Source organism: Condylura cristata, unplaced genomic scaffold (assembly GCF_000260355.1).
Source record: "Condylura cristata isolate star-nosed mole 26May11 unplaced genomic scaffold, ConCri1.0 scaffold00024, whole genome shotgun sequence".
NCBI classification, from domain to species: domain Eukaryota; kingdom Metazoa; phylum Chordata; class Mammalia; order Eulipotyphla; family Talpidae; genus Condylura; species Condylura cristata.
This window is the reverse complement of record NW_004567125.1, coordinates 25,486,742-25,511,139: the sequence shown is the minus strand read 5'-3', so window position 1 is coordinate 25,511,139 and position 24,398 is coordinate 25,486,742. Positions and strand designations below refer to the sequence as shown.

General features: G+C 42.1%; 1 protein-coding gene and 1 pseudogene across 1 annotated transcript in view; one reads left to right on the top strand and one right to left on the bottom strand.

Moving 5' to 3' along the window:
- LOC101627571 lies at positions 1–1,905 on the top strand (annotated as a pseudogene).
- A 19,234-nt stretch (positions 1,906–21,139) lies between these two features.
- The window catches only part of LAMC1 (laminin, gamma 1 (formerly LAMB2)), a gene marked incomplete at its 5' end in the record, with an annotated part of 119,916 nt that continues 116,657 nt past the window's right edge, over positions 21,140–24,398 (bottom strand). Inside the window, 2 exons of the mRNA XM_004688551.2 lie at positions 21,140–21,614; positions 23,154–23,253. Of these exons, the coding sequence (XP_004688608.2) occupies positions 21,358–21,614; positions 23,154–23,253 (357 nt within the window). The remainder of the gene's footprint in view (positions 21,615–23,153; positions 23,254–24,398) is intronic.

Genomic DNA, 24,398 nt, shown 5'->3' with positions numbered 1-24,398 from the left:
ATGATAGACAATGGAGAAAGAACAGAGTTGCACCCTGGGTAATATATCTGATAAGCTGGGGTTGCAGAATCACACTCTCCTAGGCATGCAGGGGCCAAAGGAAAAACATCATGACAAAGTACAGTCTCCAAAACAAGTCTGGGTAGAAAAAGTTGTAGTGAGAGAACAATAAATTCATCTCTTCAGTCTACCAAATATGTGACTACATGAGTTCTGAAGGCTATAAGTCAGCTTGAAGGTCAGTAAGAATGTGTACATATACTTACTGTCTTTGAGGTTGCTGGGATATTGGGACTTGTCAGAGAGTCTGTAGGCTGGTGATCCTTGGAGAAATTCCTTTTTTCTCAGAATAAAACCCAAAATTGGTATGTGGCCTCTAGGGCAAATTCAGCCTGCCCACTGTACCACAACAACCCAGTCACTGCAGTTCTCTCACTAATGGTATCCTAGCAGCACACAGCTGTTTTTCAAAGAAGGTGGCGCACCCCACGTGAGAGCCCATCTTACCTAGGATGAGTGTGATCTCTGCCCTTTACTTTGGTCATCCATCTTCTTACCACGTATTAGCACCTGACTCAAGATCTAGGTGCTTATTATCTGTCACTCCATCTAGAATATAATCTCCATAACAGAAGGGACTTTGCTGTAACAACAACAAAAAGTCAAGTGTCTAGCTCGTAAGCCCTCAGTAATATCTTTCTGAATGAATGAATAATGCGTGTTTCATACTTATTTTGCAAGGTTGAACTTACTCACTTTTCTATTCTCGGGTTAAATATTAATATGATGAGGAAAATGACCTTATCTAAATTGCCCCTTAAAAATAATAGGAAGGTGACAATATTACATAGTTTAAAAGAAAAACATTTCTGAAACTCAAATTCTCTTACGTTATTAAAATTAATATTAATTGCACAGAGCGCCAAAGCAATACATTCATACAAGGAAGCGAGATTAAGATTAATCAAAAAGAAGGTCACACAACTCTACAATAGCAGTGGAGTAAGCAGTAGTAAACTTCGAAAATGAGATGCCGTTTATGAATATACTTTATTCCCTTTAGAGTTTGAAGATGAAGCAGGGGAGAGACCTGTGCTGAAGAGCCAGGGTGTCAAGGAAGACAGAAGTCAGGCCTCATATACCTTAGCTTCCACCTTTTTGCTCTCATCACAGAAAAAGTAACATCCTAGTCCAAATATTCCACAGTTTCACAAATTAAAATCATTTCACTAAAACTTCCCTGTCCCCTGGGAAGCCCACATTCACTAACCTTGGCAGTTAAAAAGAGCTAGAGACATTTTTATTCCTGCTATTGACATTTGTGTTTAATGATAGGAAAATTTTTTCAAAACAGATGTTAACTCTTTTGGGGTTTGCAGACTTTGAAAATCATAAACGTTTAAAAATTTTCCATCAGCTAGAGTGTACTTAGCTGCAAGAAACTGAAATCCCAGTTCAGAATGATTTTTTCAATAAGCAAATACACAGGCTCAACATCCAGGGGTTGTTCAGTTATAATTTAATCCTATTTCAACATTCCAGGGGTTGCAATACGATTAAATCATGCTGTGGCCCTGCCTGCACTAAGAGAACCGGGTTCTAGGAGTGGGCAGGAGGCACAGAGCTCTAGAAATCTCCTCAGAACGGCAGCTCCATCTGTGAAAGAAAGGAGCACTTGGTGGGGAGCCCAAGAAGAGCAGGAGAAGTGTGTAGATGAGAACACTGAGGATGTTTCTTAATGCAAGAAGTAAAAAAGCTCATGAGAATCAAGTTGTCCTCAGCAGTACAGAAAATATTTTGATAAGAGCCTACTTAAAATTCAATGGAAAACTTGAAGCAGGACAATTCCAGCCTTCAAAAACAACTGCAAGATCCTTGGGTGTTCCTGCTTTTCAGAAAGGTTGAAATGATTCTGGACATTCAAAAAGGCTCCATTGGCAAACATCAGCACTTGTTCTATCCATATAACTCTTGATGGTTCAAAATGATCAAGTTATTGGCCCTCCCTGGTGGTGCAATGGGTAAGGACACAGCACTGCAAGCTAGCTGCAGCCGCTTCAATGCATGTGAGTTCGATCCCCACCCAGAGGTGACCCACATGGCATGGCAGACCTCTCCTGACCTGCCCACTGCTCCCCTCAGCAGTGTACTTCATCAGTCGGCCTGTTCTGCTCCCCATTCTGTCTCTGGTGAATCCTCTCACCATCACTGTACCTCTGGCCTGTACCCCCATTTCTGTATGCATAAATAAATAAATCCTGAAAAAAGAAATAGTTTTAAAAAAATCAAGTCACAGAAAAGACCTATCATTCATTTTATGAATAGAAAAAGAGGTTGGAATTTAGTAAGAAATCAGATATTTTCAGAAAATTAAAACTTAATAAATAAACAAACTAGCCTGTGGTCAAGAGATACCACCCAGAATTCAAGTTCCATCTTTCTCTTCTGTCACTCAGAGTCTACTTGGTCTGAACACCAGTTGTGTGTTGGCTGGTTGCCAGTAGCCATCAGGGCTGTTTGATGCTTCACTCATGTGGAAGAGAGTATATCAAACTTCAAACAAAATGTTTTTCCCTCCCTGTTTGGGCCAATTTAAGTCATAAAACCTGTCTCTGAGCCAGTAACTATCATTAGAAAAAAGTCTTGTGCTGATTGGCTTATACCAGTGCACAGGCCAGGGTTCAAACCAGGCCCACAGGCTGTTTCTGGAAAGTTTTGCAGAGCACAGTCATGCTCTTCCTTCGTGTACTCATACTCCAATTACTTTTGTATTGCAAGAGCACAGTTCAGGAATTGCAATAGAGAACGCGGGACCCAGAAGTCCTGAAATATTTACTATTTGGCCTTTAATAAAAATAGTTTGCAACCCCTGGCTTGCGTCAACGCTGGCCCCTTTTGGAACCAAATCCAATCCCCTAAGTCGTGATACTCCAAGGAGAGAAATTTAGAATCAATGAGCAATGCAAGTCTGTCAGATGTCAACCAAGGAAATTCTCCCCCCCCCGCCCCGCCCTTGTTCTTTCTTGAGCTGAAAAGAAAGTGAACATACCAGCTTCAGAATGAAAATCTTAGGTTTTGAGGTCCATTCATTTATCCTCATTTCTCTCTTCCATTTTAATTGGTTTCAAAACTACATTAATTCAGTTCCAGTTAATAAGTAATAAATAGATGGCTGGATGGATAAATGGGTGGGTGGATAGATTTCTATATATATTTCTGTTACTTATTAATTCCACAGAATCAGACTGTCCAAACGACCTGCCAGATCTCCACCCACCAGCACTGGGACAAACTGCCCCAGAATTTTGCTGTAATCAAAGAAGAACCAGCCCCCCACGATTTGCCTGGATCATCCCAAGAAGACTCCTCTTGAACACACTCTCATCATGATGTCCCAGGTAAGTGATTTCCTCCCAAACAGCAATCTGACCTTTCTTCTTTTTTTATGTAGCCTTTCTTGTTTATTTCTATTATGATAGGAGCAGTACATAACCACTGAGAACCATTAGGAATATAGATAACCCATGGGGGAAAAAAAAGGAAAAGAAAACTTGTCACCATCCCACACCCCAGGGAACTTAGAAAACAAACAATGTTTTCCGGAGGTTGGTCCTCCCTCCAGTTATCTAAACTCACTTCAACTTTTCCCGCAGGAAGTCATGGTGGAATGTTTTACTTTTTCGTCCCCTATATTTATGAAGTTACTGAATGGGTCTATTCTTTGACTAGCCTTCCTAAGGGTCCCTGTTAAGTTGTAAACTTTTTGGCCATTTAAGGAAACTCATGAGAAAGGGCAGAGTTTGAGAAGCTGCTGCTTCAAATTGCTTTCTCAAAGTCTTATGCACATTTTTTTTTTTTTTGGGGCAAACATGAAAGAATTTACTTCAGTTGGATGGGTATGTATAATTTCATCTTGTTTTGTAAATAAAAGGGAGCCAACTTTTCTGAAATATAGGCTTGGAAGAATATGTTCAACTCATTCAGGCACACCTGTGGTTTACTTCTGCTCATTACAGAAACCACTTGAAAATGCCCCAGTGTTGAATCTTGTTGAGGTCCTCTTTCCAGTACCTCAGCTGGGTGCAATGGCAGGTTTAGGGCTAGAATATACAGTAGGGGGGACTCAGCATCACTCCATGTCCCATGGAGCACGGAGTTAGGGATGGGGCTGACGTCATGAGAAGCAGGCACTGCTCCAGAGAGGACCCTGCCCGACCCTGCTCACAGGACCCCCTCCTTGGATGCCTCTGAGACTATACAGTGCAGTTAAAATGGATCGTCACCATGTTCTAAGGTGAGCTCCTGTTGAAGACAGCTATGTGTCCCTGCCTGTCTCGAAGAGGAGTGAGTGGAGAGGGAAGTTCACAGATCACAGCGGTTGGAAGAACACTGGCTCTAGACCTAGACTGTGTGGATTTGAACCCATTAACTTCACAGTAGAAAAGCCTGGCAAATGCTAGTTTAGCGGGATGATCAAGGTCATCTTCAACAGAAATGGATCATGTTGACAGCAGGTAACCTTGAGAAGATAAAATGAAATGTCTTGTATCTCTATGGTCCACCCTTATACATCTTAGCTCTCTAGATTTTGTTTTGTTTAGTTTTGTTTTTAATGGCTAAATCGTTGATGATAATATCACCTACCTTCTAGATAGTATGGGCCGCCATGAAGGTGAGGGGCAATATCTGGGTTAAAAACTTAGCAAGTTGGCCCTCCCTGGTGGCACCAATATTGTGCCTTTAAGGAGAAGGCCCTTATCTGCACCTCCTTAAGAGCAAAGTACCCACATTAGTTACTTGGAATTCTTTTGTATGAGATATTTTTCTTTTCTTCTCAAATGATTGTTCTAGCCTCATCTTTGCATGAATTATTTTACTTTTACCAAACCCCACTGAAAAATACCTACAGGCAAATTTCCTCAAATTACCATCCTTAAAACTCACCACTTTTTATAATTATTCATATTTGGAGTGTTCATAAGCTGGTCATGAAGGAATTACGACCCAAACAAGATTTCTAAAATCCTGACCAAATCTTCCAGTTGAAAGTCACGAATGGCAACTCCAAAATTAGCAATTTCTTGCTAACCCTATGTGGAGAGGCCTGAAAATGAATAAGGAATTAAAAATAAAATGAGTGGGATGGTCAAAACCAATATGAATGAATAGCTGTGAGCCAACTAGAAAAACATCTTCTGGCATGTTTAAACTGGTTACCTCAACGTGTCCTGAAAATGCACTTTCAGTGTTCCAGGCCATTAGACTTTCTGTAGGCAAGAATCCTGCCCCTCCTCAGAAAGAAAGCCTCTCCTAAAACACACATCTTTAAATTAACTTAAAAACCTACACACCACCATCACCATCACCAAACAACCTGAGAAGAAATTGCATGTCTTAGAATAATTCACCACCTAGTTACAAAGCCCCTAGAACTATTCCTCAGAAAGACTTCTTATAAGACTAAAAATTACCTTTGTGGTTGTGCATAAGAAAATGGGGAAGTATTATCAAATATTAGAGTCTTTGTTCTACCCGGATTTTACTTTTCTCTTAAAGCAATTCAGACTTGCTTCCAAAGCATAGGCTTCCAGAAATAGCCTAGTGTTTGCTTATTTCTCCAAAGTTTTACTTCAAGGCAGAAAGACCTCCAGTGTGCCCAGTGTTCCTTCTTCCCCATGGTAGGGCAGAGCCTCCTGGCCACATTCCACAGCTCTGACACATTTCTTTAGGAACCCACTCAGTGGATGGTATAGGTAAAGGGACCCACCCAGTCCACTTCCCAGCAATGGAGACCCTGATTCCGGTCTTAACCTGTTTTGCTGTGCTTTCACACACATTTCCTGATGGACCTTCCTTTTGATCGATTATCTCAGGCCATTAAAATGAACAGAAGAGGAAGCTCTTGACTTGGCCCCATTATAATTGTGGTAAAGAGGTTTTAAAAGAATTATTCTGGCCAGTTTAGAGCCTCCTCAATTTCCTACTTGCTATGAATGAAGCAAATGGAAAATCCTTGATTACAAAGAAAGTTCAGATTAACTGATAATGTGTTATATGCTTGAGATACCTTTCAATGAAATCAATTGCTAAAATAAAATCCAGTCTAATTAAAGATTCTGATTAAGGTTTTCTGGGTACCTAGTTTTCACATTCTTTGCCTGGAAAGATACACTTAAAAGAAGGTCAATTTGGGGCCCTCCCTGGTGGCGCAACGGGTTGAAGCACAACACTAAGAAACTAAAGCCACTTCAGCATGAGTTCGATCTCTGCCCGCCCTGGAGGGCAGTAGACCTCTCCTGACCCACCCGCTGCTCCCCTCAGCAGTGTACTTCGTCAGTCAGCCTGTTAGCTCCCCACTCTGTCTCTGGTGAATTTACTCACTGCCCCTGCACCTCTGGCCTGTACCCCAGTTCTGTATGCATAAATAATCTTTTTTTTTTAAAAAAAGGTCAATTTGTAGGACACACATCGTAAGTATGAAGAGAAATATAGTAATCATAAGTATGAAGAGAAATACTTGATTATAATAAAGCAAATATTCCTATTTAAACCATTGGTTTAACAAAAATTATTCAAGTATACTTCCTCAACCCAAAGTGTTTACCCTAATATTCATTTGAGGCTCAGACCCATTTCATTAAAGGAATCTAATCGAATGTCCTAGTCATGTGTCTAGATTCAAGATGCAGAGAATCAGTGTCTATGAGTCACAACGGGTCACGCATGGCCCGCGGGCTGCAGTGAACAATGATCTCATTTAGCTTTATTTGAGAAATAAAACATTTGGACAATTTCCTAAGGTGTCTTCTACTGGGACAAGATTGAAAACAAGAAAAAGTGATTGCTTACCCAAATAAATTCCCTAGTAAAACACCCCATCTCAAGTACATATTCCTGCAATTATAGCTAGATCTTGCTATTCCAAGAAAGACCCAAGTACCTCTTCCAGACGCTGGTTTAAACACCAAAATCCATCTTCATCTCTGATTTTTGAAATCCAGTCTCTCTGGTTTCCAAACTTAAGGCCTGGACCTGTTACAGGACAGGGAAAGGGTCACCAGAGAACCCCCAAACCTGCCCTCTCCAAATAGGTTCTGCCATCTGCCACATCAATACAAGTCATAAGAGCTTTAATGGAAAGGAACTTTAATACAATAAGTATACAATACAGAAGGCAAAGAATATAATTTCCAAATCAAACATGTGAAGTTACCCACCCCTTCATGGGTAAAAGTCCACCCAAAAGGGATTGGCCCAAAGCAAGGCCTGAAAGCCAGACCCAAGACTAAAGCACCTCATGGCTGGGACCCTTAGAAAAGGGCCAGAAATGGCCAGACAAGTCTGGGAGGAAAAGAGCACAATCAAAATCAAGATAAATGCTGTCAGTCAACCTTCCATGGGTCTCTCACCCACATCTCTTTTAACCAGCACAGGGCCAAGAGACAAGCACAGTTTCTTCATCACATGCTTGCTGCTCCATGTGGCTTCCTCAGGCCTCTCCAGGCTCTGCATCCTACTCCTTCTTTCTCCAGATTCCTTCTCTCCTCTGCTCAGCTCCACCCTCTTTCTGGGTGGGGCAGGGAACCTGGCACTTGCCCTTTTCCTGCGGACCCCCCTGTTACAGAGCTACCGTGGGCTTACCACCTTTGTGCTTCTCGCCTGCCCTCTGCCGTCACAGCCCTCCTTGCCAATTTCAGCGCCATTGTCAGTCATTGGAATCCCTCCCTTAGAATCCTCCACGCAACTTACTGTCACCCACTGAATTCACACTCATCATGGGGGTTCCAAGCTGCCAGACTCCATTTCTCTAGGCCCTGACTTCCGTTCTCCTTGATGAGCTTTTCACAGTTGCCCTTTCTCTCCACATCTCTCACTCCTCTGCCCCATATTACTTTCTGTGCATGTCCTTTACCCAGTGCTCTCATGCCCTGTCCCACTATTCCATGCCCAAAGGTCAACGGGCTCAGGGCATCCTGTGGTCCTGGACAGTACTTCCCCTCAGGAGAGGATTCTTTTTTTCCTGTCATTATACTTTGTCTCTACTAGATTTTTCCTCTGCAAAAGCGAAACCAACTTCCTTGAACCCATGTTACCTGTTTGCTCCTCACCCTATTTTCTCATTGTCTACAAGTAAGGTCCTCTGTTTATCCCTCCTAGTTTTTCTTGAGATCTCACTTAAACTTCCTTATTTCCCTTTACTGTTTTATTTTTCTATAGAAATTTAGACCTTACAAGACATGTGTGTGCTACTCAGAGGCAGTGTCTTGTGGAGGTTGAGATACAAGTCAGTCCTGCAGTCCTTGTGCTTGAGTCCAAGGTTTGGCTCAGTCAATCAAGACAGTCTCTCTGTTCTTTACTTTCCTCAACTATATCATGGGAGTAATAACAGCCCATTCCCTATCAGGTCGCAGACTTGATATTTATAAAGTTCTCAGCACAGCCTCTGGGACATGAGATATGCTACCTATTTCACCCACCTTTTGTTTTTAGGCCTCCCCTGCTAGGGGGAAAGTTCCACAGGGCAGGGGTTTTATCTGTGGCCTACACTGCTCTATCTACGCCTCATGGCACGAGGCCTCACACAGAGCTGGAGCTCAATGTCCAGTTTTCCAATGACTGATCATTAAAGTTTCCTAGCTACTCAAAAGCCAGTAGGAAAACTTGCTTAAAAGGTATTTAATGTGATGATGTGCATGTGACCTAAAATCAGAGACCCCATTGTGGATGGCACTTGGCCCTCAGTTAATTTGTGTTCATCATTTACAGGTGGCAAATCAGACTTTAGAAAGTCACAGACTAAACTGTCAGCATGCTAGGTGGGCCTGCATTGAATTGTTTTAGCGCCAGATCAAAAATGATCAAAAATAATGTTGAATCCCCTCTCAGTGTTTTCTGACCAGAATATTCTTTTCTTAACAGAGCAAATAGCCACAAAGTACACTGTGGTCCCAGGTGAAATAGACTCCCTAAAGGACACAATTATCATTTCAGAGGCACCAGAAAAATAGGCTCAGAAAGGCAAACTTAAGAGTTCAGGTATTTCAACGCACTGAATTAGCTTTATTTCTGTTGATGCTGTTCTGTTTTGTTTTTAATTAAAACAAGCCCAGCAGCGAGGCTGGCTGGAATGGCAGGTGTGGCCTTCCTCAGGGATATAGGTTCTGTTCAGTATGGAGCTGGCTTCAAGCAGGCTTGGGCCTGACAGCAATTCAAACTACTCCAGTGTTGGACGGTTTCTGGTATGCAATTTCCTGAGGATAGGAGTGGAGGGAGTTAGTTCTATTTTAAGAAATGATCTTGAGGAATTGAGCGCGCCTCTTCCATTTCTGAGATAAAAGGTTTCATGCAGAAGATTGCAAAGGCTTTGCCCTGTCAAGTCATGCTGGTTACCTCAGTGAATGTGTGCCTTGGGGAGCCCTTTCTTCCTCTGGCAAAGTCTGGTTCTGTGGCCCTAGGGCATGGTCTGCAGCCAGCACACCCCTCCCAGCCACACCCACAGCCTGTCATGCAGTGAGCACACCAAACAGGTTCACCTGGCTAGACAGGGCTGAGGTGTCCGCAGCAGAAGGAAGCACAGTCATATACACGCCCCATGACACAGTGACATAAAGGAAGCCACAGGTCTGCCTTCGCCCTGGAAACAAATACAGTACAATACAGAGGTGGATCTCCCATATGGAAACGACAAGGTTTGTTGAGCCTGTTCCAGTCCATTGCACTTGTGATCTTACAGGCTTTTGAGAAAACATGGTTTCAGAATTGTAGACGCTACTTTCCTAAACTGGTTTGTTCTTTTAACTAGTATTTCCACGGCTTTTTTAGGGTTCTCTATCTGTATTATCACATCACATGCCAACAATGAATGCTTTACCTCTTCTTTCCCTATATGCATTCTTTGTATGTCTTTCTCTTGCCCAGTTGCTCCAACTAGGACTTCTAATATTATGTTGAAAAGGAGTGATGGGAGCAGCAACCATGTTTTGCTCCAGATCTTAATAAGAAGGTTTTCATTTTTCATCATCAACAATGATGTTTGTGGGGGCCTTCCTGGGGGTTCAGGAGTTATAATCTCAGCGCTATCAAACTATCACCAGCCACTGCAGCATGCGTTCAGCCCCCAGCCAGGGAGTGACCCACATGGCGTGGTAGACCTCTCCTGTCTTGCCCACTGCTCCCCTCAGTAGTGTGTTTCAGTTGATCTGCTTGTTCTGCTCTTCACTCTGTCTCTGGTGAGTCCTCTCACCCCCCATAACTCTGAACTACACCGCAGCTCTCATATGCCTATATAAACAAAAATAAATTTTAAAACAATGATGTTTACTGTGGGTTTGTCATTTAAGGTTTTTATTATGTCTCTTTCCTCCCAAGTTTTTCAGGGGCCTTCATCGTAAATGGATATTGAAGTTTATCAAATGTTTTCATGGCGTCTATTGATATGATTATATGTTTTATTGTTGTTTCTGATGTGTTGAATTATGTTCATTTTTTGGATGTTGAACCATCCTTGTGTCGCTGGAATAACTCCCACTCGCTTTGGTATATAATCCCTTTGAGGTATCATTGGATTCAGTTTGCTAAGACACTTCAGATCCCACAGAATGGCTTACCTGACTGTGCTAAATTTTGTAGAGCTTCACATACTTACCATTTCTGTGAATGGCTCTTGTAAAGGCGGTCTTGTTCTGTCTGTCCAGCGGCATTGAGAGACTTAACTACGTGCACGCAGCTAAACCTCCATAGACTGAGACCACTTGGGAGAGCCTGAGGTTGACCTCAAACTTCTTTGAGGTCTTTAGGTATGTTTATTAGTCACTCTACTTTCGAATGCATCTTCCACCTTAAAGGAATTGGCTCTCTTTTGTTTTATGCTTGTGAACCATTCTGAACAAGATCTCCAGATCTGTCACTTTAGATTGTAATGTTGAATCATGCAGAAGTCTAGTCGGTCTCAGGATCTTTTTTTTTTGACCTGTTCACTTCCAGTTCACTGACTATTTATAAGATTTTATGAAAAGTGAAGAAGTCATCTGGGAACTAAAATATTAATGTTGAAGAAATAGCTTTTAAGGGGCTTTCTGTACTCCATGGGAGGCTGTCTTAATTGATCTACTCAGTATTTATGTAACATATAGAATCTCTTACTAGATTTAGGAAGCACAGAGAGGAGTTAACATGGATCGTCTCTAACACTGTTACTAGCACACACTCATTCTGAACTTCTCTTCCCAAGCCAGAGAGGTAACACAGTTTCCCTTCAAGGGTAGCTGAAAGGGAAGATGGCTGAACGTGACACGCAGGCACAGGTTTCAGCAAAAAGAAAGGTTATGACAAGGGTGGGTGGGGTGGGTGGGGGGCATTGTCAAATCCAGTATGTAGCACACCCTGATCCTGTCAGCATCAGAATCCTCTGGAGGAGACCTGCTAAAGTGCAGATCACCCCCACACCTCTACCCCTTAATTCTGATTCATTTGGTCTGGGATGGTATCTGATCTGCTTTTCTAAGACAACAGCAGGTAAGACAGATCTTTCTGGTCCCAACTAGATGTTCTAATCCTCTATCCTATGTGAATACAAACTGTTTTATCACATATTCAGTCCTCTTAGAATCTAGGACTTCAACAGACACCAATTGTTTGGTAACTACCCCTTTGGGCTTCAACATGAAATACTTCTCCTAGTATGAGAATGAGGAGGCACTTCTTTCAGCCTCAAGTAAGCAGTGAGGGTTTGAAATAAGCATGTAATTTGTTGTGTTGGTCACTGTATGACATGACAGCAACATCAAACTGCAAGAGTAGCCGACAACCATCAATCAAAAACTAGAACATAGCAAACAAGCACGTAGAGCAGAAGAGTTCTCCCTGGTACTAGAGACAATAGGGCTGTGCTCCAGAATATTTTCCATCCACACAGAGCAATGGTGAGAGGAAGATTCAGATGCTCTGTGGCATGTCCTATCTGATGGATATTCCCAGTACCATTTTCTAGATCATATTCTCTCCTGCCAATAAGACAATACCCTTTCATAGAAATATAATTTGCCCTTCAGAGATTTCCCATATTGAACAGTCCTGAATCTTCATTTATCTATATGGGTGTGTGTATGTATGATATGTATTATTGTCTGATGTGTATTATACACACCCATATCTATACCCACTGTTTATCAACATGCTCATATATTTTTACGTTATAGAAATAGATCAGCTTCTATTTTTGTTTGTACTGTTTATGTTTTGGTTGCTTCCCCTACTTAGATAAATATCACAAAACAGGAATAATTGCCATTATCACAGTGTCAAAACCCCTGGGTATCAATAATACGTCAGCTGAAAACAACATCAATAAGGCATAGAAAAATTGAATCTTGTGGCACATGGGTTGTAGTGCAGCACTATGAAGCTATCTACAGCTACTGCAGCACAAGTTCAATTCCCAGCCAGGGAGTTAACTCACATGGCATAGAAGACTTCTCTCTTACCCACTGTTCCCCTCATCAATGTCTTTCAGTACATCTGCCTGCTCTGCTTTCCACTCTGTCTCTGGTGGACCCTTTCAACACTGGCACCCCTGGCCTGCATTCCAGTTCTTGATGGGTAAATAAATCTTAAAAAAAAATAAATTGAATCACATATGGAGAGGTAAGATGCTATGTCCCCTGAAGTCAAGTGACTGGATGAACAATTCACTTTAAATTCAGCACCAGTTTTGGGAGTTTTTGCACAACCTAATTTTGCCCATTAGAGAAGTGGCTGATTCCAGGAAATAGGGCAGGGAAAGTAGAAGATGAAGACTAAATGTCTCGGTGTGCCCAAAGTGGGATGAACTCAAAGAATGAGGGGTGGGACTCCCTGTGCTGCAAGGGGTTAAGCCTCAGCACTAGGAAGCTATGGGCAGCCATTGCACGTCAGTTTGATCTTCAGCCAGCCAGGGAGCTGACCCACATGGCACAGCAGACCTCTTCTGTCTTCCCACTGCTCCCCTCAGCAGTGTATTTCAGTACATTTGCCTGTTCTGCTCCCACTGTCTCTGGTAAATCCTCTTACCTCCCCCCCCCAACACCCTCCTGGCCTGCACCCCTGCTCTTGTATGCATAAATAAATAAAGCTTTAAAAAAATGAGGGGGGGGCCCTCCCTGGTGGCGCAGCAGGTTGAAGCACAGCACTGAGAATCTAAAGCCGCTTCTGCATGAGTTCGATTCCCACCTGCCCTGGAGGTGACCACATGGCGCGGCAGACCTCTCCTGACCCGCCCGCTGCTCCCCTCAGCAGTGTACTTCGTCGATCTGCCTGTTCTGTTCCCCACTCTGTCTCTGGTGAAGCCTCTCACCGCCCCTGAGCCTCTGGCCTGTACCCCAGTTCTGTATACACAAATAAATCTTTAAAAAAAAAAAAATGAGGGGGGGTTATCAAAAGGTCACATGGGCCATCTTTCTCATACACCCACTGGTCAAATAAAGGACAATTAAAAAATAAAATAACCAGAAAAATAGATTGCCATCCATTGAGTAAAATAGGAATCCATGAATCTAAAATAATTTAAAAAAATAAATGAGTGGAGTTCTACCTCATAGTTTAATATGAATTAATAAATATAGAAAGAATGAGGGAATTAGAACATCTCCATTTGGCTACCATCATCAATGGCTCGTGAAAACATATAAAACCGTATCAATGTGTAAGGATTACGTAAAATAAATTAAAAATAAAATAAAAATTATGGATCATGAAAACATCTACTCATAGGATACCTGTTAATTAGAAGAGTAGCAGAGTAACTTGATAATGGAGAAACACAGAAGGCATCATCCCAATGAAACATCAAAGTCAATGTTGTTAGTACTGAGTTAGATGCCTCCTGACTCAATGTATTGGAAAAAAATATATACAGCATCTTTTGTATGATCTCCTGGCAAAAGTACAGTCTGAATCCAATCAAGAGAAAACATCAGGAAAACCAAATTGAAGAATATTCTACAAAATAACGTTAATGTGATGAAATATAAAGATTCAAGAATTGTTTCAGATTAAAGCAAATGAAAGAGGCATGAGAACAGATTTCTGTGTATTGATAGACATTAGTGACATGAAAGTGTGTTTGATTCTTTAACTGTTTAACAAATTATTGGAAAAGTTGTTGGAAAAGTCATGATGTGTTTTTTTCAAGCATCATGACTTATCCAACCCAGTATTTCAATTCAGTGGCCTCAGGTAACATACATTTGCTACTTCCGAGTTCCACAAGTGGGGTGTGATAGTGGTCTCCCTGGGCTGAAAGTCACAGTGAGAACAGGCTGCTCTTCCTTCTGGAGACTTTTGGCGAGAGTCCATTCTGCTTTTTCCAGCTTCTTCAGGTTCCCCATATTCTTTGATTCCTGTGCCCCTACTCCACATTACGTCACTCTGACTTCCTTTCCTGCCTGCCTCTTGCAATTTTAGGAATCTTTATGATTATATTAATAAAGTAATCCAAGATAACATACTTTATGATCAGCTTATTAACCACCTCAATTATATCAGTAACCTTAATTCTTCCTTGTCACGTAACTTAGTATTCACAGGTCTAGGGATCAGCTGTGGCTATATTGTGGAAGTTGTTATTATGCTTACTACGAATGAGGCAATCTGGTGACTGTCTATTAGATGACTGTATTGTATCAAAGGTAATTTTCTGATTTTGATGATTGTAGTATAATCTTTAGTGGGTACATACTCATGTGCTTATATGTAAAGGGGTATTATTTTTGCAATTTGAAATAGTTCCATCTAACCATTCATCCATTTATATCATCTTTCACATCCCCCCAACCCCCAGACAGCAAGCACAAGAAAGCAAATTAAAAGCAGTGAAAAAAGAAAATATAGTAAAATATTAATATTTGGGGAATCTAGGTAATGAATTGAGGAATTTTTGTGTTATTTTTTACTGTCTGAAGTTAAATAATAATTCTAGTGTGATCTTTGTCAGTAAATTTTCTATTTGTTAACAAATACTTAAATTTGTGGAATATGATGAATAACATTCACCCTAATAGATCTTTAAAAATATCTAGAAAAATTTAAAGGTATTTTACCAAATTGGTTAATTTTTTTTGAGATATTGTTTGTGATTAATTAGGAATAAGCTATATATATTAGGACATTTTGAGTATATTATGAACATAACATGAATTATTTTGGACTCCACATCCTTATTGCACACCGACAGGGGACTAATAATGCATATTCTCATTTTCTGTCTTAAAATTCAAAATTGCTTTTAAAACTAAATCTTGAAAAAGGTCTTTAAAAGGAGACAAGAGATTATAGGTTTATGAATAGTATTCTACCAATATTATATAATTTCTTAGTTTTGGTAAACACATCAGATGTCAATGTTGAAGCTAATTAATGCCAGGTGCATTAGCTTTATGAGTGTATCCCTGATCCTAAGTAAGGGGGAAGAAGGGAGGGAGAAATCAAGAGCAGTGAGACGTTGTGGGCTGTGTGGTGTAGGTTACCTAAGTCACTTGCATTTAATCAGATTCCAGGTAATAATTCCCAGTAATGGAATTACTGCTTCCTTAATATTAGGTAAATTTTTAATACATTTAAATTTTGCCTTGATCCCTCCAACATAAGAGATTTTACAAAGCTTACAATAAGGTACATGGATAATAAGGATTTTTAAGAGGAAAATGAGCCAAAATCCAATCCAGAGAATGAGGCATGATATTAAAATAGTGGCTAGGTTAAGAAGCAGGAAACCAGTTTGCTGTTGGCCAAATGGAAATCCTAAACAATTGAGGGGTGAATCAAAGAAAAATAATGGTGAAAGTGTCTTTTAAAGCATAGTGCATAACACACACTATCTTGACTGTGCTAGCCCTGAGTCCCTGCGAAACATACAGAGGGCAGCTGCTCTGAAATCTCCATGGCAACACTCATCTCTGCCCAGCCCTGGGCCTCCAGAGCAGCCTAAGCAAGATAGAGAAGAGCAGACTGTCTGAGCCCCGACAGACAGATCAACAAGCTGTAACAAATGTCTCTGACCACGCTAAATGTGTAATCACCCAAATCACAGCTGTTTCTGTCTGGCTATCTTGGACGCTGGGTCAGCAACCCAGGAACTTGTAATCCACACCAGAAAGCGCAGCTTCCGCAGACATCTCTGCTCATGGCTAGACTTGTGCTTACTTTTGTACGAACCCCAATTCAGAAGCCAGACTCAGGAGGAAAGAAACAACTATGGAAGAAATGAGCCTCAATGTACAAAGAAAAGTCAAGGAAATTAGGACTGTACATTTTAGAGGAATGGCATTGAATATTTAGAAAGGAGTTACAACTGGAAATTCCTCTCTTGGGGCACAGCACAAAATCTGAGCATTGTATTAAAATGGCAATGGGCCTCAGCAGCAGGGCAGAGACGGTGGCACATAACCCAGGACTAACAGTCTAAAGGTTTCCTTTCTGGCCATGGCGTGACAGGATTGGCAGGATGGGAGGGTCCTCCCACTGATGCTTTACAGAGACTCAGATTGACTCGGACATATTCATGTGAGCAGTATTATATATAACAGACAGTTCAGTTCTTCATCAAGGGTTTGATTTTTTAATAGAAATAAATATAAATGCTACTGAATTAATAGCAATACTTCTCTGGCCTACAGCATATACCACCAATCAACCTATTGAAATTTACTGGGCCATTTCCAGGTGGGTGGGGAGGGTGGCTCAAGAGGATTGAAGTTCTACTTTGGACTGGTTTCCAGGAATACCTTTAGAAGGGGCTGTGAGTGGAACTTGCATGTACCCAGTACAATACTGAGAATGACTTGTATGAGCTGGGATCTGGGCACACAAGTGGTTGCTGTGTGGTCTGTGCTCTACCACTTGGTGAAAAGTCAATGGCTGTGTGAAAGAGAGGCCAGTGGTACCTTAGGAGCTCGTCCTTCCTACGACCCCGCGAAACATTCAGAGGAGAGGAGGGTGCTGTTGGAAGGAGGTGAGAGTACATTATCCAAAAATACTTTCTGCTCACAGCAAGAAAACAGTACCAGGAATGGAAGGAGAGACATTGATGACCTTCACACCATTCAGACAAGCGGAGTGACCCTGCAGGCTTCCCAGACTAAAAGATGGGAATGTGATAATGCAGACCCCGATCTTTGGGAGAGGAGAGGGCAGTAGGTAGGTGAGAGCTAAAATACATACCAGAGTCATGTACAATCTGAACAAGGCTGGGAAGAAAGGACTTGTCAATTTCAGTGGAGGTAACACATGACCTTGAGCTTTCTTATACTGGGGAGCAGAAAGGACAGTCCAGGCAGGGAAGGGTTTAAAGCAAAGGCAGAGGTGTTGCAAATACTTGAAATGTGGAGGTTTCTCCTAATTTGGATGCTAAAGTGGATCTTTTAGCTTTTCTTTGGACTTTTGCTAAATATTTCTGTTCCTGAAGTATGCAAGTGGTTTCTACTTAGGATTTCATTTGATTGTGTAGAGCAGGTATAATCATTGTTGGAGACTCAATACAAATTTAGGTGACTCCAGTTACAGACTACTGAACAGTACAGCCTCTGAGAGATAGAGAACTTAACTAGAAAGTATCCTCAGTCTCACTTTCCATAACCCTGCTTATTGTGAGCAAACTATATTACCTGCATTCACAGATCTCTCATTTCCATAACCTACGTGATCTGGGGCAAGGCCTTTTCCACCTTACAACTTTCCTGGACCAGGATCTTCTCCAGGTTGCTAAATGGACATGGGGCTAGTGGGCTATAGGACTGCAATGCTTATTAAGGAATAAACCCGTGGGGATATAGTAAGTGGGATTATGTCGCTCCTAACTTTTTGAGAAACTGCTCTGCTGACTTGAAATAAAGAATGAGGACAATTTAAAAATGCCACCCTTCACCCTGACACGGTAATTATAAAGGAGATATACCTGCATGAGCACTAGATCCTACAAATGTCTTAAGAACAGGGTAAGAAAGAAATAACTAACTAGTGCCCTCTAAAGCTCTCTGTGAGGAAATCTAGTGAGAAGCGTTTAGGTTCTGCTCTACAGGGACCATAGTTACATATTTTATAATTGGGAAGGTGTGTGCCCAGTGAGGAGCAAACAAAAAGGCTTCACGGGCCCAGTTTCCCTGTCACCTCTGAATTTACATAATTTGCACTTGGTCTCTGGTACTTGGTTGGCTGGCCACTAATGGTCCCTGGTCCAGCAAGCACGTCACTGTTTACTTCTTCTCATTCCGCAATATGCATGCTCCCATCATCCGAAGAAACCACTTTTATCCAAAGACATACATTATTTAAAAGGTGGAAATGTCTTTTCTTATACATCTTCCATTTAGAAAACCCAAATAACTGAGACACAACCTCAGAGGTCACTCATCAAGTGCTGACAGTGCACCCGGTCTGGAAGGCACAGCCTGGGGAGCTCAGCTGGTTCTGTGGAGCCCTCCTGCCTGTCCTGCTTTCCTTTGCCTTAGGCAGAGGACATGGGACGATGCGTGACCCACCAGCCTAAAATACAAAGTATCATACATCTGTCCGTCTGTCCGTCCATTCACCCGCATCCATATGTAACACACACACACAACTGTTTTCAGTAAGTGACCTGAAGAAGACATTCTGAGCATTTTGCATTCATCATATCTTTTAAAACAGCTTACATCCCCAGTACCACACTTAGGCACAAAGAATATAAAGGGTTACAAATATTCAGATTTTATTATAAATAAAATACTGTTTTTTTTTTTAAACATCAAAAATGCCAAGTGTTGCATTTTCTTCACCACCCTGGAGAGCAAGACTGTAAAGATTAAGGCAAACAGCTAAAGTGAAGGCACATGTAAAAGGGCCACAGTGGAATTAAAAAGAGGAATTCCAGGAAACAGCTGTCTATGTTCCCTGCGATACCCAGCATTGTGCAGCAGCCACCCTGTCCATTTTATTACAGAAAATACAGGTAACTATACAGTAAAATAATGGCTATATTGCAGGAGTATAATTATGGTATTGTCTTATAAAGAGCTTTCACTTTAAAAATAAAATTCTGTTTAAAAATATACCACACAGATGGAGCAGAAAAGCCAAAAACACAAAAACAAATTTCACGGTGGCCTACGATTCAGGAGCGTGAACCTCACCCCTGGGTCAGATGGACACCGCCCTGGAAGTCTATCTTCAGCCCTTTCCCTGCAGCCTTGACCAACATGCCTGGTAGGATGTGGCCATTTAACAAGAGGAACTAGTTAGGAAACACTGATGTGAAGACTTGGCAAGAAAGAGTTGTCGCTCCTGCCGTACAGGAGAGGCCCGAGAGCAGCGGAGGACAGCTCAGGGGCGTGCTCAGTCCACATCTGCAGGCAACGCTGGTCTGCAGGGAAGAGACGGACGAGAGCAGCTCAGTTGCAGGGCCCTCCACACCACCTTCCTGCCGCACAGTCCCAAACACCCGTCAAGTGCCCGGGAGGACACATTCCTTACAACACTGACGTGCCCCGCTCAAACAATTGCCAGCAGGGCATTTCTAGCTCATCTCCAGTTAGACCCACACTGTGCTCAGAGCCCCTTCGGCAACATTTCCTTCTTCCACCACATGCTGCCAACCTGGCTCCCGGCTTTGGAGCTGGCATCAAGGACCACAAGGTGCCGTGGGTCAGGGCCACCAGGACTGATGGAAGAGGCTCGAGGTGCCTCTTTGGAGCAGTTCTGTGTGCAGGAAAGCAGGTTGGTATGGATGTTAAAAGATGGGTGTGCACAAACGTAAGGCATGGGGATGGGGAGCTGCAGACGGTCAGGAAGGAGGTACACGGTCAGGTCGTGCCAGTAAAGAGGGAAGATAGAGTGCAGGGTGAACAGTGCCATTCCAGAAACAGGACCAATGCTATTTACATAAATTCCTTACTCTATAATCATGATAAACAAAACAAAAACATTCACACAAAAATATAAATTTGAAATAATTAATAGCACCAGTGTGTCAGATAATAGTTTCTTTCCCCCGCTACGCAAAGTACAAAGTTGCATGGTGTTAAAGGCTATATGTGAATCTCAAGGCAAGTGGGTAGGAGAAAGGGTTGTGTGGCAGAGCATTGTCACACTGTGGTCCTAAAAGACCACGAAGCTGAGGATCAGAAGCTGAGAAGCCCACTAGGAACCCCATGCAAGGGTCTTCCCTCTTCACTTGAGGGAAGGGTTAGAGTGGGTTTAAATCACAAAGTGCAGGAACTAGATGGTGCTGGCAGCTGTGTGAAATACTGAGTGCAAGTAGTTGCCACCAGGATTTGGCAATGAGTTTTGAGAGCTTCTAGAAGCTGGGACCATCAGAAGAAAATCAGGTTAAGGGTGAAATGTTGCCTCTCTCCCCAAAGGAAGAAAAATGGACCTGGACTCTTACAATGTGAGCTGTATCTAAGTTTCATCCCTTTGCTAGAAAAGACTTCTTTTGTTGTGTTTGTTAAGATCTCAGGGACCGACTGTTCTCTGCCAGATAACACTGGTTCTAAGACGAACATACCAAAAAAGCCCTAAAACTTGGATGATATTGGAAAAACAACTTTAGTGGTTATCATATCCCTGTATCTTCCTTCCATTCATAAGCAAATCAAAAGATGTCTATGGTGTGTACAAGATGTGTGTGGGTTTAAAGGATCAGCTTTCCAAGATCTGGAAAAAACAGACCTTTCTGGTCAATGGTTACCACATGAGAACAGTCTCAGCACATTCTGTGTTCCCATGCTCTCCCGGAGACCACGGGAATAATGGTGTTCTCCCCGCGACGGCTGGGTTCCTGCCCCAGAGAGCTACAGCTGTGACGGCTCTTGACCCCCTGACCCATACACTGGCACAGGATGTTGATTTTCTTTTGCTTAAGGAGGAGGGGTGGAAAGTGCAGGTGTGTTTTCTTTAACCTGTGGACTACACATACTGGCCATCACAGCGCTACTAACAGTAGCCAGACTTCTCCTTCATAGAGACGAGAGTACTGAGACGGAGGAGGTCGTCGGTGTCAGTGAGAAGGGAGGGTGCCAAGTGAGCGTGGCCCTGGCACGGCATGGTTCCCACGAGGCGGTTATGTCACCAGGCAGTAACCGAGGGGCCGTGTCCTCACACCTCAGAGGGGAGAGTGCGAGAAAGGGAGTGATGAAGGTAGAAGAGAGACTTTATTAGAGCAAACCTTTTGTTCCTGATTCACGGTGTTTAACTTCTCTTTAAACTTTGTGACTTTTCCTGGTTCAAAAGGATAGTGATGGAGAGCAGCAGAGAAGTGGGGGTCTGAACAATGTCATGTCTGTGTGAAGGCACTACATGTCCTCACAACGGCTTCCCGGTCAGGGGATGCTGTGTTCCCGAGGGGAGATGCTAGGGCTTCTCGATGGACGGGGTGTTGAAGCAGCCCGATGGTAAGGTCTTCTTGATGTCTTCCAAGTTTTTAATGTCCTTTCTAATCTCCTCGATGTCTCGGTTATAGTCCATGATGGCAGCCTCCTGCTTCTTGGCTTCATTCTCCAGGTCAGACACTTTCCTGTCTAGATCACTGACTTTCATCTCATCTTTGGCTTTGTTCAGGGTGCCTTCGATCTCATTTAGCTTGTTCAGGTCCACTGTGTCCAGCTGCCCTGTAGAGTCAGAACAGAGGAGAACAGACTCACTGAGCAGGGATTACGACAGCTCCCTCCAGGACCTCGAGCAGCCTCCAAGGCCAGCAGTGACCGCTGACAAGGGCGGGCCCCAGATGTGACTTGCAGATGGTTGATGTCCAGCAAGGGCATAAACAGAGCAAAGCAAGGACACATTGACCTCACCCAGCAGCCATGGGTCAAAGGTTATAATGGCTATCGGTCTGGATGGCTTTTTTAAGAGAAAAAAATTTTTTTAAATGTTTTCCAAATATAACATGACCGGGTTCTAGATCTTAAGCCTCACTGAAGGTTTTGAAGGTCATCTGGAAGAATTTTATACCCTTTTCATGTGTATAAAAGTAATCTGTGTGTCAGTTCAGTGCCGTCAAGCCAACATAAAGATCTCTAAGCTAGACTGAAAGCCCTTAGGCATGCTGGGGTGATTCAGGGCTCATTTACTGCTTTCAGGAGTTAAATACTATGGGGATACAGCCAAGCCTGGCATGCTGAAGTAATCTCAATCTAGCTTCAATTAAAAATATGAAAGAAAAAGAGGTTCTCCTGAGAGGACTTGACTCCACAGTAAATACAAGCTGACAGTGTACCACAATCAGTACTTTATACACGCTGTACTCGATTAAATTTGCATCAGATCTCTTTTATATCAGCGATACTCAGATATTAAATAACTGTGTCACAACAGAGTTTGGGTTGGCATCTTTGCTTTGGTGCGTATAAGTGTATAAGCTGTGCTATACGCACCAAAGCAAAGATGCCAACCCAAACTCTGTTGTGACACAGAAAGCTATCTCTTCTAGCATACTTTTAGTTGAAAATCTATCACTCTCACATAACTTATTTTTTATGGAATTTAAGATAGATGTAAAAACATATATAAACTCCCCTGCCCCCATCTGCACACAAACAAAACACCAAATTTTAAAGAAAAAGAAGTTAAAATCTGATGCCCTGCTACAAAGTTGTACTGGCTAGGTATTATCAGTTTATAATGGAGGCTGATCACTAAGTACATTGGTCCCAAAATGAAGAATGCTCCCTACTAAACTGCATTAAAAGAGCATTTCAATATGCTTATATTTCCTTGAGTAAAAAGAAATCTTTTCCCTCTTGTGGCTAAAAGCTGTCACCTAATCAGACCAAAAGAAAAGTGTTTTAAACAGTGATAGTTTCAAGTGTTCTGCTATCACAAAATCCTTCACTTTAAATTCTTTCAAGATATTCTTCCAGCGGCCAAGCAGGATGAGCTAAGAATAACCTCGGTTCAATTATACCATAAAACTTGACATAAATAAGCCAACCTTGCTGGCAGCGCAGCTTCAAAATGTTATGAAAGTTCTTAGAATATGGTCAGATATTAAGGGAGGATTCCGTGGAAGGACCCACAAAGTACTCCCCACATTATTACAACCTCCTGTCATGATTCAGTTTACACCATATTTGTACTATCTTAACTGCTTTAAATACGTCAGATCCCAAGACTTCAGAGGCTCCGAGCACGGCCCTATGGCAACTTACCCAACTTCTCCAAGAGGTCATTAATTTGCTGGAGGAGGCTGTTGACGGAGTTTTTGGCCTTCCTGGCATTGATTTCGGCTTCCTGAGCAGCCTGGGAAGCCTGTAGAGGGAGAGGACAAATGATACAAAATCCTGACAGCATGTTTTCATCTTCTTGAGTGAAGATATTTTCCCTCCAAAGAGACAATTTTCAGATGCTTTTCCCTTTCCTAACCCACAAAACCAGTCGTTTACTGTAGGGCTTCCAGGACTTGGCTAATGTGATTCTGCGTTATCTAGAGCATAGAGCTAAATTTTAATTCATGTAACATCCCAAATGGCCAGTCAGTCTCAGGCCCACCATCAGCACTACCTCCTCCTCCCTTTCTCACACACAGACAGGTGGAGTTTATTATGAATACAGCTCTATCAAGTAGAGACACATTATTTTTATAAGGCGGGGTATAAAAACTGTTTTAGAATCAAAACATGTACTTCAGGTCCCTATTAGGGGTGTATTAAAAATGTCCTATTTTCAGAAAATTTCACAATTGAATGATGCTCTATCTAACTCCCTCTCCCCATGCAACCGCACACACAAATGGGGTGACACAATTTACATTTCAAAAATCAACCAAAGATAAATACATTTGGTAAGTTTCCATGAAACCTGAACAAATACACTTGTGCATGAGTCACAGGAAATGGCAATGGAAGGGGGAGACTCTAAATATTAGAAAACAGATGGTCTTGCAAATAGGAGACACAGTGACTTTGAATTCCCTCCCACAGAATTATCTTACCTAGCTTTGGGGTCAAAACAATGTGAATGTTTCAAAAAGAAAATTTCAAAAGGGGAAAAACACACTTCACAAGTAAGTGATTCATCTCTGCTGAAATCCCAACCATTCACATTCGTGGCCTTTTTTCTGTGTGCACACTAGGAGGTGAGGCGCTCCAGGACTCTGCTCTGGCTACAAGACACCACTCTTTCAGTGACAAAAATGCGTGGTCCCCAACTGAAACAACACAGGCCCAGTGCTGGTCTCTCACAGTTGACAGACATATAACTGGACAGTGTGTGTGAGGGTACAGTGTGTTCCTTACATGTTATTTACCAGGAAGGAACAAGAGTAGGATCTTCTTTTTCCTTCTGAATTAAACCCACTCTTTTTGAAGGACGCACAGAATGCATTCTTCCTTCCTTGTAACAGGTTTTAAATTTAGTATTTGTATAACCATATTAAAAATGAAAACCATAGACCA